The sequence below is a fragment of the Perna viridis genome, chromosome 15 (genome assembly GCF_037379345.1).
Source record: "Perna viridis isolate PV_CMFRI_1.1 ecotype Kerala chromosome 15, ASM3737934v1, whole genome shotgun sequence".
NCBI lineage: Eukaryota > Metazoa > Mollusca > Bivalvia > Mytilida > Mytilidae > Perna > Perna viridis.
The window spans coordinates 18,068,897-18,086,359 of NC_142459.1; the positions used below are offsets into that span (position 1 = coordinate 18,068,897).

Consider the following 17,463-nt stretch of genomic DNA (forward strand, 5'->3'; position numbering starts at 1 on the left):
GATTAAAGAAATTTATCAATAAACCCGGTGACAATTGATGCAAATGTAGGTTCAATTAAGATCATTTGATTTTATCATAAATATCATGAGACAATGAATGCTGTTAAAGAGTTTAGACTTCAATTACTGATTTTTTTTATGTACTCACATAGTATGTTTCCACGTTATAGTCACTAAATCCTTAGTAAAGTTCATGCATTTTTTTTATTGGGGGGGAGGGGGGGCGGGGGTGGCTATTATGTAAATTGTACATGTTCTTATACATCATTAAATGAATGACATTGAAAAATAGTATTAATAAATATTTCATTTTATATCATTTTTTATGTTCACTGCCCGAGTTCTTTCCAGATTTTCGGATTTCTTTGGTTTTATCCAGTTCATAGCATTAATTTTATTTGCCAATTGATCCTCACATCTCTTTTCATAATTTCATTAAACACATCTTTAAAAGTTCAGTTGTTATGAAATCCTTGTTATTCCATCCGATTTTTAATAGACTACATATGGAAAAACAAGACCAACCTTTTTCCTGCAAAAAATTCAAATGCTTTTACATGTATCTCAAAAACGAGTACGCATCATTTCTTTCTACTCATAGTGTTCTAAGCATGAACTATCTGAAGTACCATTCTGTGTAAGAAATAGGCAATGGGTGACACATCAAATTTCTCAATTTTGGTCTTTTTTGCCCCAAACATATTCAAATACATCTAGAAAACAAGTGAATAACTATTTAAATTTATCCTGAAGCATTGGTGACGTAGATGTTTTTTGACTGCTTGTATAAGGAGAAAGTTTGGGAAAATTTACCCGCCATTTTTCCATGGTGCATTTCAACTAAACTTGACCTATCAATATCTTAAAAAGGCAAACTTTGCAAACACTTAGACAATATTTTTTGAAGTTATGAGGTATAAATACTTGGATAGCGCAATAATATCTCTGGGTCCTTTTTCTTCATGTGCCACACCTTATACATATTTCGCCTGATTCTTAGACGGAGAAGTACTTAAAATATTTCACAACCCTTTAAAGACCTTGCTATTTTTAGACAGAGCAGCAAACATCTTCAACAATGATGAATTTTAATACCTACAGGTATTTTATAAGACGAAAAAAAAATCTATTGTCTTGATTTTGCAGTGAACGCCCACACTCCAAAAGCTTGAGGGGGGTCTAAATATGTCTTTCTATTCAATTAATTAAAAGGGCTTGATAAAAAAGTACGTGTATTAAAATCAACATGAGTGACAATGCAATAAAAAACACCACAAAAGAATATGACCTCTATATCTTAAAACATTTTAAGTGTCTAACATGTTCTAAACATATTCTAAATAATGTTATTCTGACCTAAACGTGTTTTAAAACGTAGACATGAAAAGTTATTATTGTATATTTGTTTTATGTTTTAGTACGTGGTGTTTGGGACAACGCGGCAGAAATGTCTAACGTTCGTGTAGGTATATAGGTGATCTGAATGGCTCAAAATTTTCCTAAATTTCTAAGCACATTCTAAACAGTGTTTTTTATGTTTTGTTTTTTTTTTTGTTTTTTTTTTGTTTTTTGTTTTTTGTTTTTTGTCTATTTTTTTGTTTTTGTTTTGTATAAATGATAAAATTATATCAAGTATTAATGCAATTTCAAATTACTGCTGTATTTTTATTCTTATTTAAATTTGCGTTATTTGTTTTGATTTTGTTTTTGTTGTTTTCGTTCTTTTTTTTAATTTTTTTTTTTTTTTTGGGGGGGGGGGTGTGTGCAAATTACTGTTTGTGTACGATTATGTCTTCTAAGTCTAGTACTGTAAATGTACCCAGTTTCGCGATGTGTTGATTTTCTCATTTTTCAACGAAAAATAGTACCCGCGAAATTTATTTTTTTCACTACATAACGCTAATCATTTGAAGCCGAAAAACATTTAATCTTTAATTTAGACATATCTATTAAGTAATTTGCATATTTTAAAATCAAACCAAAACAATAGAATGAAACGAACAATAGCAAATTAATCACAGGATTCAGAAACAAGACTTAAAGTCTTATATCAATCCGTCTCCTGAAATCATTAATAATTATTATATCATATACCATAGCTCGAGGAAATAGTGCTCTAGTCCTTATAACGTGCATTTGGTGAGTTTGGTACAAAGCGAAGAGTTTGATGTGTAATGTTCTATTTATTTACTCAGGTCATAAGAAATTATCAAAATTATTCAAAAGAAGTAATTGTGTAATTCAGGTTGTTAATTTGACGCGTTTGTTATGTATCAAAAAGTTTTGAACCTTGGTAAACATTTCAATGTTATACTCATCAGATATATCATCTGATCCAAATAGGAGAATATTTGAAGTCAGCTGATCAGGAAGTTGAAGTGCTGAGATTTGTTGTCTCCTAAGCGATTAATATAATGGACAAAAGAGTAAGAAATGATTCTAAGATTCTATTTCGCCGGATTGACATAATGGGGATGGAATAATGTTCTTGTCGAATAGATCTTTATTTAGCTCGCTACACGGAAGACGAAGTCTGGCATGTAGGATTTGACCTTTTAGTGATCTGTAATAATATTATATTGGTTTTTTTTTACTACCTCATTTTCGAGATGAGTTTTGAAAATTTTTACTGATGACGAGGTCTCAATATCATTTGGTAATATGTTCCATAATCGAATAGTGGAAGGTAGAAAATAATTAGAATATTGATATGTATAACAGAAGATAACTCTTACTTCCTTTTCCTCAAGTGGTTTTCCAAATTCATTAGTTATACATGTAATTATTACTTGGTTGACGGTTGAATCTCGATCTGAAAGAGTTGGCATTTTCCTGGTTCACCATTTATCTAGATTTTACATTGTACAAGATACTGCCTCGGGCATTGCTGAATGTTTGAAGGTTGAATCTCATGGTGTAAATCTAGACTGGTTACAAGTCATTATTTCTTTTGACCGAAGGTCGTTAATAAGTTATATAGATGTTTAAAGACACATCTTTTTATGACTTTCCCAACGACACTTATTGAAGGTATGGGTCGGTAATTGTTTATTTCGTTTTGAGAACCCGATTTGAATACAGGGGTTACATTTTACATTTGCCAGTTTCCAACTTGTAGGGAATCTACGCAAACGCAAGGACATGGTAAATAATTTGCTAGGGGGGACTTCAAAACAGAAGATGATTCTATTAGAATTTTTGGACCTATATTGTCAGGACCAACAGCTTTAGTCTAAGCATTTGAGTATAATTTCAACTTCTCCGTCAGTGATACTAATAGAGGGCAGGGAATATATAGTTTCTTGTTCTATTTGTTCTGGTAGGGTCTTATTCGAGTTGTCTACCCTACATTGATCATTGAAATATTCATTAAAAATCAATGTCTTTTCTTTGTCATCGTCGATTAGATCGTCACCAATCTTTAAAGGAGGTATTTTATGTTTATTAAAATTTCCCCGAGAGTGATTTTACTAATTTCCACCATTTTTTTTTCCGTCAATCTTATCATTTATTATTTTGTTTGATATGTTGCTATTATAGTCAGATTTCGTATTTTTGTACGGCTAGATTACACTTGTTTCTTATTGTTCTGAATTTTTCCCAACTATCCGGACTATCATGCTTTTTTGCCTTGTTATTATAGGTTTTTCTTCCGAATTATTTTTTTAAGCGAGAATTAATCCAAGGTGGGTCTTTCTTGTTTATACTAGTGATGATGTGATATAACGTCGTCACAGACAGAAACAATTTTATCCGTAATATTCTGTTCATTTATAAATAGGGAGTCCCAGTCTACTCTAGCTAAACGATCTCTCAGTAGGTTATAATCTGCTTGTTCATATGGAGAGATTTTTCTTTTAAAGGTTTTTTTTTTTAATTTTATTTTACTTCATTCAGGATTCTTCTTTCTACAACTCTCGATGAAGTCAAAACAAAATTGGGGTCTGATAGCTTGAAATTGATAGATTGGTTTGCAATGAATCAGATGAAAGCCAACCCTGATAAATTTCAGGCACTTGTCATTGGCCGAAAAACTTCTGATAAAACATTTCTTTCGATCCTGGGGATCTATAATACTATAAAATGTGAGGATGAAGTAAAACTTTTGGGAGTAACAATAGATTACCAGTTAAAATTTGATGCTCATATAGCAAACATTAGCAAAAAGGCCTCAAAACAGTTAAATGTTTTAAAAAGGATAGGGAAACACTTAAATAAACTGGGAAGGTTAACAATTTACCACTCTTTTATTTTGTCCAATTTTAATTATTGTCCTGTCACTTGGCACTTTTGTAGTGAGGCTAATACTAATAAAATAGGAAAAAATCAAGAAAGGGCCTTTAAATTCATCTATATCGACTATACTAGCACATATGAGGAGCTTTCACTGAAAGTACAAAGAATTAGATATATTGTAGCTGAAACTTCCAAGATAATAAATAGACTGAGCCCAGTATATCTACATGACCTAATTGAAATAAAGGATAATATATATAATTTCAGATATCAGAACAGAGCAAAACTACCCAGTGTCAGAACTTCAAGGTATTGGTTAAACTCCTTTAAATATTTTGCTGCAAAATCCTGGAATGATCTGCCAGACCACTTTCGTAGAGAATCGTCTTTTACTCAATTTAAGAGTCTTTTAAACTCGTGGAACGACAGGTCATGTCATTGTTCTGTTTGCTATTTATAACAGCTCTGCTTTATGCTTTTACGTCGTTGACTATTTATGGTGCTGGTCTTTCGTTTTAATCCTATATTACATTTGCTACTATCTGCCTTGTATGTTGACTGATGATTTATGTATGTTTGCATGAAAAGGACCCGATAAATGCCATGTATTGTACTTGGGATGTAAATGTTATTGAATGTATTGCATGTATGTCGATTTTAAAAGCTCCCAGGAGCTCATGTTGTATTGTTTTAAAATATTGACGTTAAATAAAGCTTTTTGTCTTTATATTTGTATTTGTGGGTTATATTTTCGGAGATTTAATATTCCAAGAATGGGTAAATGGAAGCGAACCTGATCTAAGAGATGCGGACCCACTTCAGTGATCAACATGTTGATTGGATTATTTACCATGACAAGGTCAATAAGGGATGATGAGTGTTCAGTAAAATGAGTAGGTTCACTGATTAACTGCTGAAGGCTAAACATATGAAGTAGATCTTTAATTTTATTGTTTGGAGAATTAGATAGTTGATTAATATTCAAATCACCTGTTACAATAATGTCTTTATCAGTATTCAGGGCTAATTCTAAGACTCGGAGACTTCTTCCCCATAATTATCGTTACTATTTGGTGAAACATAGAATGTACCGTATAACACGATTTTTTAAGTCTTATTTCTAACCATAAGCATTCAAACTGACCAACGCAAAGGTCGGGACGCCATATACAGTCGATGTTGGATCTAACATACACAACAACACCCCAACTCAAACGAACTAGCCTATCTTTGCGGAATAGTTGGTATCCTGTTATCGATATTTCATTATTAGGTACAGTCTGTTTTAACCAGCTTTCCGTAAATGAGAGGATATCGAAGTCGTTATATTCAATTGATATTTGCTCAAGTTTTCCTTCAATGCTTTGCACGTTCAAGTGAAGAAAAGATACAGAATTCTTCAGGATTTGCGAATAACTTAGGTTTAAGCTGGAGGAAGCGATGGAGCTTGTATTTAATGGTTCTGTGCTACAAATGGATGTAGACGAGGGCCCAGGATTAGGTTTAACGCCAGCAATTATCAATAAAATGCAAGCAATCATGTAGTAGAAAATTTCAGTTTTTATTGGAAAGTCTGGAACAGACTGAGTGTTAACTTGATATATTTGTCCTCTTTATCTCGGTACTTGCTTTTGTACACATATTTAGTTCTCGATTTCGCTCATGATAAAAAGAAGTATCAGCGAGACAGAGGCTAATACATAAGTGATAAATAAATGAATATGAGATCGAACAAGGAGAGACATTTCTTAGATTTCCTTTTACGCGATAATGAGTAAACCAGTCCGATTCTCTCTTCATGTGTAGCTATATCATCCGTCATCGAGATCATTTAAGAGAAGTTTGGTTTGGAAAATAAGCCTGTCAAGAGAGATCGGTACAAAAATTATACAACAGTGACAAGTAAACCTCTTCAGTGAGTAAAGTGATGTGATTGAGAAGGATATGCATGCGAGCATGTTTTAGAGAGAAGTGCAAAAGTACAGTGCAGACGTGATCAAGAGAGAGAACAAAACTTAGTACAAGGAGAAATGTGTGAATTGTTAAAAGTAAGAGGTGGAACAGAAGCAGTACGAACACAACTAATACATAAATTAATATGTTTATAGTAATATGTCAAAAAATTATCACGTGCTGTATGATCCCTGGACTAATATGACGACTCGGATCGATGGACTCGGGAAATATAGGGGTCTAGAGTTGTGATGCAGATTTTGACATGATGTAATCACTATCTATTATCATTCAACCGACAAATCAGTGAGTACAATGTAACCTTTTTTCTTGTTGACTGGCTGGGTGTAAAGTGCTGTGAACCAGTATTTAGTGTGTTACGTTATATTTTATCATAATATCTAATAAGATGGAAAATCTTGATAAGGCTAATATCCTGTTTAACATGTTGAAATAAGGCCAAAGCTTTGTTTACAAGTATCCCTCGTCTACCTATGCAACACCCTGAAATGTAGTTTGAAGTCAGAATCCTGAAGTGCAAAGTCTGAAATTTTAATAATGAAATGTGAGGTACAAAATGTTGTCTTTGGCACATAAATTCAAAATGAAGTAGCTTTATTTGATATGTGAATACATTCACACAAGGAAGGTTGCCACCTAGGCCAAATAAAGTGATACTTCTGTTTCCTGTTACCCGACCGACTCACGCCTTGACCGACTTATATTTAAGTTAACAACAAAAAGTACCACCAAACGACCCGACATTTTAAAGACGATAGTCAATTTTCGGTTTTCACAAAGTCCGTGTGATGTTTTAGAAGTTGTTTTCTATGAGTTTAGGAAGAAATAACTGACCTACTGACCCGTTTTTTCTGACATGTAATAGGAAACAGAGGTGAACTTTTATTTGGCCTTAGTATGGTCGTCTCATGTTTTACGTTGTTAGAGACAATGGTCGTCTCATGTTTTACGTTGTTAGAGACAAAGTATCAGATAAGTCGAATATATGTATACGTGTATGCATAGGGGACCTGAAACATGAGTGGCTAAAAACCTTTCTAAAAGTTATGTTACTATTTCACTTCAGTTGAATAAAAATAATATCACTGATCGTATTTTGGAGGGAGTTCGTTCGCTTGTAGTTCCTGATATGGCGGAGGATTGCCTACATTTGAAGTTGCCTGATAACCTACAACACAAAAAATAAACGTGTCACTTTTATTGTCATATCAAATAAAACAGCTCAATCACTCAAGTCAAGCGCATAGTAATCCTAATAAAGTTTATATTTTCTGTTCCTGTTTCTAAGGGGAAATATGACGATGTGAAAAGACAGAATTAATGTTTTGAATGCTAAAAACAACTTAAAATATAAACAGCTACATAAACGATGGGAAAACACAACAGACTTTCAAATAAGACAAAGGGAAATAGCCTCCGCTGTCAAGTATGCAGCCCGACAATATGCCACTCGGACTATATAACTGATAGTGAGAACAAGTCCTTGTAATTAGATTAATAAATCATTTTTGTTACCCACTTCTTAAATGTTACAGAATTAATTAACAACTAGAACATGTGTGTGCAAAGCTCGCTATGAACAGACTACTCCCACTCCTTAACCTCAGAAAAACATATGGTCAAAATGGAAACATGTCTCTTAAGTCTGAAATCGCGCCCATCACAACATTCTATAGTACCAGTATAAAGCTTTTGCCAAAATATCAAATGGCAGAGATTGATAGTTGTAGAGAAAACTGTAGCGAAAAAGTTGTGGAAGCACAGATGAACGGACACCCTGACAAACATACACCTACTGCCAAGAACGAGTATAAAAATAAACCTATGTTTCTTATGACATCAATTTATACCTGGATTATTAAAGCCAGAATGTTGCCCTTGTTGGCCTGGATACGCCATGACGCCATGTTGTTCTTGCTGGCCAGTAGGATATATAGGATATATGACTCCTTGTTGTGGATAAGGTGGCTGGCCGCACTGTACAGGGTTGTTGTTGTTGTATTGGTTTCCAGGAACATACGGAGGAGGAGTCATTATAGACTCTGGTGTTTGGTGAGGGGATTGACCAATGTTACCTGAAAATAACAATGTATGTTTAGTAGGCACTTATCCGGACAGCGAAAGCCATGTTTCTAGGTGGCCGAGTGGTGAAGGGCGCTGGACTTTTTGCAGGCGGTGTTGCCCTAGAGGTCACAGCGGTACGAGTTAGTGTCGATCCATAAGTATGTCTCGGGCTTATATGAACCATTTATCATTTATTACATATCAGTAATCAATTCTATTGGTTAAACGTTGATCAGATGATGTGTAGAGTTCCAAAGTATTGAATGTAACCTGTCCGATTATCTTGTATTTACGGTCAATACCAAAGTATTGAAAGTAACCGGTCCGGTTATCTTGTATTGACGATCAATACCAACGTATTGAAAGTAACCGGTCCGATTATCTTGTACTGACGGTCAATACCAAAGTCAATACCAAACTTATTGTTAAGCTATTCCATTTCTAAAATCGCATTGGTGACTTTGATGTCATCGTTGTCATAAGCAGACGACAGAAATATGTCAAATACCACAAATACAGGAGAAATGAAAAATGAACACAAAAAATACAAAAACAAAACGAAAAGATGCTAAAAAAATAAAAGTTAACAATAAAAGTGAAATCAAGGGAAATTTAATAGTGTACAGAGCAATTAAGTTAGCCCTTTTGTTTTCAGTTTGATTGTCTATCAGTTCCTAATAATGGACATTTATATATAAATATATATATATAAAAAAAAAAAAAAAAAAAAAAAAAAAATCAATCTTTTATACATATATACTACAAATATGACAACTAAACAGGTAATGTAGGAACACAATAAAAATGAACAGAAGCAAAAATTATTGTATATTTGTGTATGGCTCTCAAATGCAATAAACGGAACAGAAAATGATATGATGAGGGCAACATCATGCAATTCAGACTGCCTGTGGGTTGCAGTATGACCAGAAAACTGATCTTACGCCTCGCTTACGACACGGGCAATATCAGATTTCGTGGTTCGTATCACTACCTTTGGGCAGTCTACAGTTTGTGACATTGCCTTCACGATTATTAACTAATCTGTTATTATTTCATATCAGTAAAAACAATTAGTAATTTCAATTGGATTAAACATTTACATGTGGTATTAATCCCCTACATCCCCCTAATTAAAACGCATTCGTGATCAAGCCTACGGCTCGGTCATTAACACGGTCTTAGTCAATATCGCTGTCCTGTTGGCAGTCTAAATATCACGATATTGACCAGTTTATCAACAACTATTATATAAGTAATATCCTATAATTGTATACTCTTCAACCAACAGAAACCAAATTAGGGGAAATCGCATTTTCCCTTGAAAAAATGGGCCTATATAATTATTTTTTTGCATTGTTTGTAACAGAAATATGTCAAATGAATCACACTTAATTTTCTTACCTGGCGATAACACAACTCCGGGATACACTGGTGTAAAAGACAGCTTTCCTACTCCTTGATGAACTGGAAGCTTCTGCCGTTCTTCGTTATTTTTGTTAAAGTCATTAACCAAACAAATCATTCGACACCCATCTATCAGCCAGCCTATTCCGAATAGACCAAAGGTTACAAAATACAAGATTCCCCAGCCATATCTTTGTAAATAAAAATGATGAAATCCGATTATTCCGAACGGTAGCCATAATATGTATGCGTCGTCTAAGTATTTGCGGTTTGGTTCTCGAGTACCCAACTGCTCCTCGTTGTACCGTTTGGTCAAAATTGGAGTGCGGAACCAGTCTACAATATACCCTATACCAAAAAGACCGAAAGTGAAGAAATGTGAGAATCCGAAAGCTGGACGATTGAGGTAAAAATGATGAAACCCAAGAATTCCGAATGGTGACACTGCAATAGCTTCTGCTACGCACATGGATTTTACTTCCGGGACTGCATTTCTTTCATTGGCTTTTTTCACGTGGTAAGGCATGAGGCACATATCGGCAAGCCAACCAATTCCAAAGAGCCCGCATGTGCAGAAATAACCTATTGCTAAACCATAGTTCCGCAAATAGATATGATGAAATCCTGAAAATTACAATGTTCAGACTACATACCGTTACGATAAAAATAATGACCTGAGTTATCTGACACATGAAGTTAGAGATTTTGAAAAAGGGGAGGACTAGGCTATAATTTTCTCATTTTTCACGAAATGAACAAAATTGTCCATCAAAACGGAGGTGGGGTCAAACAACGGATAGTGATGCGCATTTTATTATGTTAAATGAGCTAATATTTAGTTTAACTTTAATCTTGAACTCATGAATCTACTTCTGTATATATTGTTGTGTTACGTGTTTATGTGCACGTCAACACTTTTTATCGATAAAAGTTGGTTACAACATTTTTGCTGATAGTTTTTTCTAAGTGTAGTGTTATTTTATTTATTTATGATTATTTGGAGAGTCTTGACGTTGTACGATTTTTTCAACACATTTTGTGTAAGGGTATTCACGGTGTCGCCTTTGACCGAGGACTTTCTTCCCTCGTTCGCATTTTCGGTACTTTAAAAATCACTTTCTTCGACTTTATCGGAGTCAAATTGAGGATCTTGTCAAGTTAATAGTGTTAATGTTTTAGTGGAATTAAATAGCTAATAATAGGATAATTCATTGGAAAGAGTGAATGACCAAAATATGATCACGCCTAGATTGAATGAGTGTGCGGAACTTGTTACGCGCATGCGTTATATCTTATTGCGTTCTTGGCACGAGTGATCCTACTTCGGTTTTTCATAATAACCAATTGATTACCCTATTTATTATATAAATTTCTTCTATAATTCGTTGCAATATTCGACATTAAGTTTTAATTTTTTGTTTTATGAACGGCGGATAAATATTCGTGTCATGACGTTTTGTGATGTTTTGACATGAGAAAGTCCAAGAGTGAAATTAAAAGTTTGAAATATCGATGTTTTTATTACACTGGGAACATAATTTGGTAAATCAGTGCTATCTATATAATGAAGACAAAGATTTTCTTCATTGATTCGAATATTTCCGTTTTTAATCATTAACTTACATGGTAATCCAGAAATATTCCAAAAAATTAGAAAGGGGTCTCGTGCTTACATTTTGCTTGTTTTTCAAAAATTATGCACAAAATTTGGAATTTTTTAAACAGAAGGTGGATGCCCAACCAAAGAAATCTCCATCCTGGATCCTCCACGATCACATACTTACCAAGAAACCCGAAAGGACCAAACCAGAGGACGTACGCATCATCTAGTCTCTTTCGGTCCTGCGTTTCAGTACTAGTGTTTTTTGCTTTTTTGTTAGCATCCTTCACAAGAAAAGGTATCCGAAACAGATCAACGAGGTATCCAACACCAAGCAGTCCAAAGGTGAAGAAATATAGCACACCAAACCCTGGTCTACGAAGATAGAAATGATGCGCCCCGAGTAAACCGAGAGGAATAGCAAGGACGTAAGCATCTAACACGGACTTCTCGTGCTTCTTCACCTGTACGACTATTGTAGGTGTGGTGTATTGATAAACACCATAGGCACCAGCAGAATTTGTAACCTGTGTATTTGGTACGTCAGTCGCATGTTGATTTCCGTTCTCTGCGTATTCTCCTTCTCTCATCCTGAAAGTAATATCCAAAAAGGTAATTTATCCACGGGTATATGTCCAATAGAAAAAAGGGCGGATATAGTGAAACGCAACAAATACGCCAGGGTATAACCTGAATATAAAATATTGAATACTTTCAGAGATCACGTAACGTCTTCAACGAGTGTAAACGAGCCTTTAAGTAAGTGCTGAAAGGCATTAACAACAAAAGTAATTAAATCCACGGTAAAAGTCTTTAGAAGAATCTTGCTAAATAGTAAAAGTCTTTAACATGTGTGTCAAAACCCCGCCGATCTGACAATTTAAACCCCGACGAAATCTCTCCTACTTGACAGGACTTCTTTTTAATCCCTGCACCAACGGATATGCTTGAAACTTTTCCATTAAGAATGTTACAAAACTGAGGCTTTTGATTGACTTGTACTGTCCTTGAAAAGTAAAGTCGCGGTGCATTTCATTGAAAATATATTTAATTTATAAGGCGACCAAGTTAGAAATAATAATGGATAAATTTGAAAATGGGCCATAACCTTGCAAAATGCGCCATGACCGACCAGATAATTCAGGTTCAAAGTATAGCGCTTAAGTTTTAAAAAAAAATGATATTGCGTCTGAAACTATTCTGAGTAAAACATATTTTAAGGTTTTAAGAATTTATAATTCTAATTTCACATAGAACAGGACCTACGTATTATCGCCTGCAAGATGAAGGCATTCCTACAGTAATATCCGACGACCCCGGAAGTCTGCAAATAATACCTTTATATTGATCTAGAAATTTATTATGAGGCAGGTGTAACATGTAAGAGGACGAAGTAAAATATTTTGATATTTAAAAAAATAATAATGGCTTCTACAGTTTTAATCAACTGCGATTAATTTTTGTTCATAATTTAACACAATTTAAGGCGCGAGGTTTAAACATTTAATGTTGTTAAAGGAGCGAAACAAAATATGACCTTGGCATTACAATTCAAGTTCCTGTCAGTCTGAAATCAGGCTCTCAATGCTTCTAAGATCATAGGTCATCTGATAAATTCGAATCAAATTAACGATAATGAGGATTTAAAGATGGTCCGATACAGAAAAAAAACTAAGAAAAAGAAAGATTACAGAAGTTTTGGTCCTAAGTATGCACATATGTAATATTGTGATGAGAAATAAAGATATATACATGCATACACAAAATTAACAAACTTTCTAAAAAGGGGATTCCAACCCCGCACCTCTCACGCTAGAACCGCAACTGTTGTTTGTCTAAACAACTAACGTTGTTTTAAATTTCGTTCACTTGAGTATAGAATATAATAATTCTTTTTGCAACTTTGAAGTGAAAAATTATAAAATCTCACCTTTTAACTTATAGTTGTATCAGAAGAGTTACCCTTCGCGGTTTGTTAATTGGCAACCCAAATATATAATCCTTTTAGTCTTATGATCCGTCGTCATTTGTAAACAAACCGAACTGGATATCTGGCTATAGGTTATTTCAAATTTGTAAACACATTTTATAGGACATCTAATTTAATTGGCATTATCAGGTCATGTCTTATATGAAATGAGCTTTAAATATTTATGAATGAACTTAAAAATAAATATTATTCATTAACCTGGGGTATACCCGATCTTGTGACTTATCTACATAGACCGCAACAGTTTACCTGACCCGGATTTAAAATCACGGTTTCACATTAAAACGGTCAAAAGGTTTTTTTTTCTTCTTTTTGATAAAATAATTTGTATTATGTGCGAAAGTTAAACAGAGGGTCGATTTAACAGAAAATTCGTGTAATCCAAATAAAAGGTCACGTATATATAAGGCACGGCCCATTTAATTTCGGGGCTTGGATATTCATGCCCGCCATATATTTATCTTTTTTTGTGAATATACTCAATACAAGGACATTTACTTGTAATGGGTACCATTAGGCTGGTATATTTACTACTGGTGCTGGTAAAATTCTATATTTACAAAAATCAGGGCTAAACTTTATTTTTTTTTCTGAAAAATCCCAGCTCCAGCACAAAAACAAATCATATGGTCCGTGCCTAAGGCTTAATCATACAATTTGTTTTAATCTGTAGAAAGCGTACATGCGACACCTGACCACATTCAGGAGGACAGCTTGCTATCATCCAAACATTACATGTACACATTTTATTATAAAAAAGTAACAAGTATTCCCATGTTATGACAGATGTACGAAGATTGAAGATGTTTATACAGGGTATAGCTTTTGAAATGCCATAAACCCCTTATTAGGTTAAAAATGCCACACTTGTCACGCGTGGACCTAACACGAATAAGTAACAGGTGTAATACGCATGTTTCTTACCATTCATGGAAACCATGCGTTGCGCAATGCGTTTACATGCGGTGTGTTCAGGGAATGTCAACATTTTGAATATAAGCCCTCACGGAATGCCAAATGACAAAATACAATAGATGTTTTGATAGTAATATTTTCCTTGATTACAGGTAGATATCAAATATTTACAGTAAAATTTTGCATTGGAAATTGCAACATTAATCCAATGAAAGTATTGGATGGGAATTTTTATGTCAAAGAAATAAATATATAAATAACTGCTTTAATGCGGCAGAATACAGTTTGTAATGTAAAATAAAATAAGCAAAAAGTGAATATTTTTAATGGTTACTAAAATAAAGGAAATTGTATATAGAATGCAAATATATCGTTCAAACTCTCCAAAGCTTCTAGATGACTCAAATCATATTAGACTGTTAAATAAGATAGTCTTCCATTGCACTGCTACTTCATTCATGCATTTATTGCAGTTTTCCTAAACAATTTCATCTAAATTACTCATGTGTACTGAACAGTAGTGGAGCAGTTGCACATATACGTTTTTTGACATACAAATTCCTTAATTTAGACTTGTCTGTCTTTAGGGACACACAATGAACATTTTCATTTTATATCTAAATTTAACGCCATATTAAAAATTATCAAAATCCGTTTAGCTGTATGTGGACATAATTCACCGTTTCTAAATATAAAATAAATGTCTTTCGTAGATCCTTCTTAAATATTGATTCCTATTTCAATTTGAGATAAATACCCTTAATTTACACTCCTTGAGTCGATTAAGTTTCCCGCACGTCTTGAAAGACTGAAGAGTCAAGAAAAACGATAGTCAGTATTATTAAAAACGTCCTTAGAAACGGAATGAACAAGTTTCGAGCACTCTAACATTTTATAAATACCTAATAAAAACAAAAAAGCTAAAAATAGGGGTATCGAAAAATGGAAAAAGAAATTCGGTTACTTTTAACAAGATAAAAGTCGTACTTTTATACACAGCCTAAAGTGCAATAAACTTAGCATGTTTAGGTGGAAATTAATCAGCTATATATTACCAATAACCGAAAACCTGCATAAATGGCGAACAAAGCCCTCACCGAACTGCATTATTTATAAAACTGTTGATAATTACCAACACTTTTTAATGGATTGCTTAGCTGTCAAAGAATTTTGGAGCAAAGTAAGAGAAATTTTAACCAAATTTATTATGATAAAGAAATCATGTTGAAACATCTAGTCATAGGATATAAAATACAAGATCAAAACTATTCGGCCATCAACATTATATTCACCGTTATTGGTTTCACTAGTTTTATGAGTATTATTAAAATTTATTAAAATCTAAGAACAAAGCAAATTGATATTCTTAGTCTTTTAAGAATGAAATTATTCAGTATGTCACTATCAAGAAACTGAATACAAGTTTGGGTAAATTACTTCTTATTTTGCATTGATCATAAGTATGTACACGTAATCATTGCTTCCCTGTGATACTTAATTAAGACACTTGAAAGTAATCTCATTAACTCACATAGCTCCAATTTCATAAGGAAGATAAATATTAGGTAATCCAAAGAAAAACGTTCCCGGACACAAATTACAGGTTACAGACCACCAATTCAACCAATGAGCATTTGGAAAGTACGCAAAAATAGTCCTACGCAGAAATTACACCTGTTCCTCATAGTGCTGTGAAAAAAGTTCTCATCTTCTTTAAAAAAAATAAACAGTTTCTGAAAGGAAAAACATTTCTGTACATTTTATAGGTGCATTTTGCTTCTTGTGATGTGAAGCCTAATCTCCATAATGATTTTTAAATATACCCCTATCTTGTGAAAATACTGGGATTTCCCATGCTATTTATAGACACTTCACTTCCGGTGACCAGTACTGCACTGCAAGTCTGCTAACCCCGCATGCCATTCTGAGGATTGTGAGCTGACATATGTAGAATCATGCTGATATATAGTCCTCTGCATGTTAAAGTTAAGGTAAAGTCCAGAGAAGCCATTTAATATTGTGAAATTAGCATAGAAGCCTATGGGAAGTGGAATTAGTGGTTTCTAGACTTATACCAAAACTCCGTCAAAAGTCACGCCCCATTAATTCATGTCCACCTTTGGCGGAAATTATTATTGTTTTCGTTTAAATGTACTTGTGTGTTGTGAAAATAACAATAATGATTTTACCTGTAATATACCATGTACTTACATGTATTAACATTCCAGGGTACCTTAAAAGTGAAAGCTGTAACTGTAAGGTTTTTATAACTGCTTTGCCAAATAAAGTATATTTTTAAAGGGAAAAAAGGTTTCACGCACGCACGAGGTAAACGCACACTTAACGTCACCACACGCACGATAATGTAATTGGGCATGCATGTCAAATACCTCAGTGAGATAAAACTTAAAGAAGACCAAAAGGACTTTCCTCACGGAAGTGTATTTTAAGAATACTCTTCGACTACCCTGGCCATTCTTATTAAGTCCTTCAGTTCTCACTGTTCCTTAAGAACGTATTTTATGTTTGTAAAGACCTACTTTCTTCTTTAGTTCACACCTGCCTGCCGGTAAGCAAAATTTCCTATAGCTTAATTTTAAAAAAAGCTTCAGTTTTGATTCCTAAAGATCCAAGTGGTTTCTCAATATTGATGCTGCATTTTCCTAATTTGAGTCTTTTTAGAGTAAAAAACAGATTTATATTGAACTAACTCCGTCCTGCTACTTTATAACTTACAAGATTAATTTGAATATTAATAAAATGGACTGGCCTATAAGTTGTAGAATGACCATTTTTCATATTGTATTATTGGAAACATTACTTACCTGGTTGCTAATTTACATATTTTAAGACGATATGTTTAAATATTTATTTCACATCTTTTACAAGCCTTTATCAATCAAACATTATATAACCAAGCGGCTTTTGGTCAAAGTTGTTCGTGCAATGTTTTTTTTTTTTTGGTTTTTTTTTGTTGTTTTTTTTTTTTTTTTTTTTTTATTGTGTGAAAGTTCACAGTATAAAACCTGATCCAATATTAATTGTATATCAATATAAATTTTACATCAGTATTTAAAGCATTTCAAATAATCGATAATACTCAATTGACATGACAACTTAAGATATCCTAAAAAGTTACAGATTTAAAGCTGCATTAGCTGCCATTTTCGTAAATTTTTGTTTCTGTTGAAATATACCTTAACTTTGAATTATTTCGACCAAATTGTACTTTTCCTGCATAGTTTCATTTGATATTCACAAATAAAATGCATTAAAT

The 17,463-nt window shown here is 33.5% G+C and overlaps 1 protein-coding gene across 1 annotated transcript; it reads right to left on the reverse strand.

Annotated features, from left to right (window-relative positions):
• Positions 1-6,725: 6,725 nt before the first annotated feature.
• On the reverse strand, positions 6,726-13,367 carry LOC148597308 (uncharacterized). Its single transcript, XM_088563598.1, has 5 exons — positions 13,212-13,367; positions 11,466-11,872; positions 9,679-10,305; positions 8,061-8,285; positions 6,726-7,378 (listed from the first exon to the last, which is right to left on the reverse strand). The coding sequence occupies exons 2-5, from the start codon at positions 11,869-11,871 to the stop codon at positions 7,293-7,295; spliced, it is 1,344 nt and encodes a 447-aa protein (XP_088419724.1). The 5' UTR covers position 11,872; positions 13,212-13,367; the 3' UTR covers positions 6,726-7,292.
• Between the last annotated feature and the right edge of the window lie 4,096 nt (positions 13,368-17,463).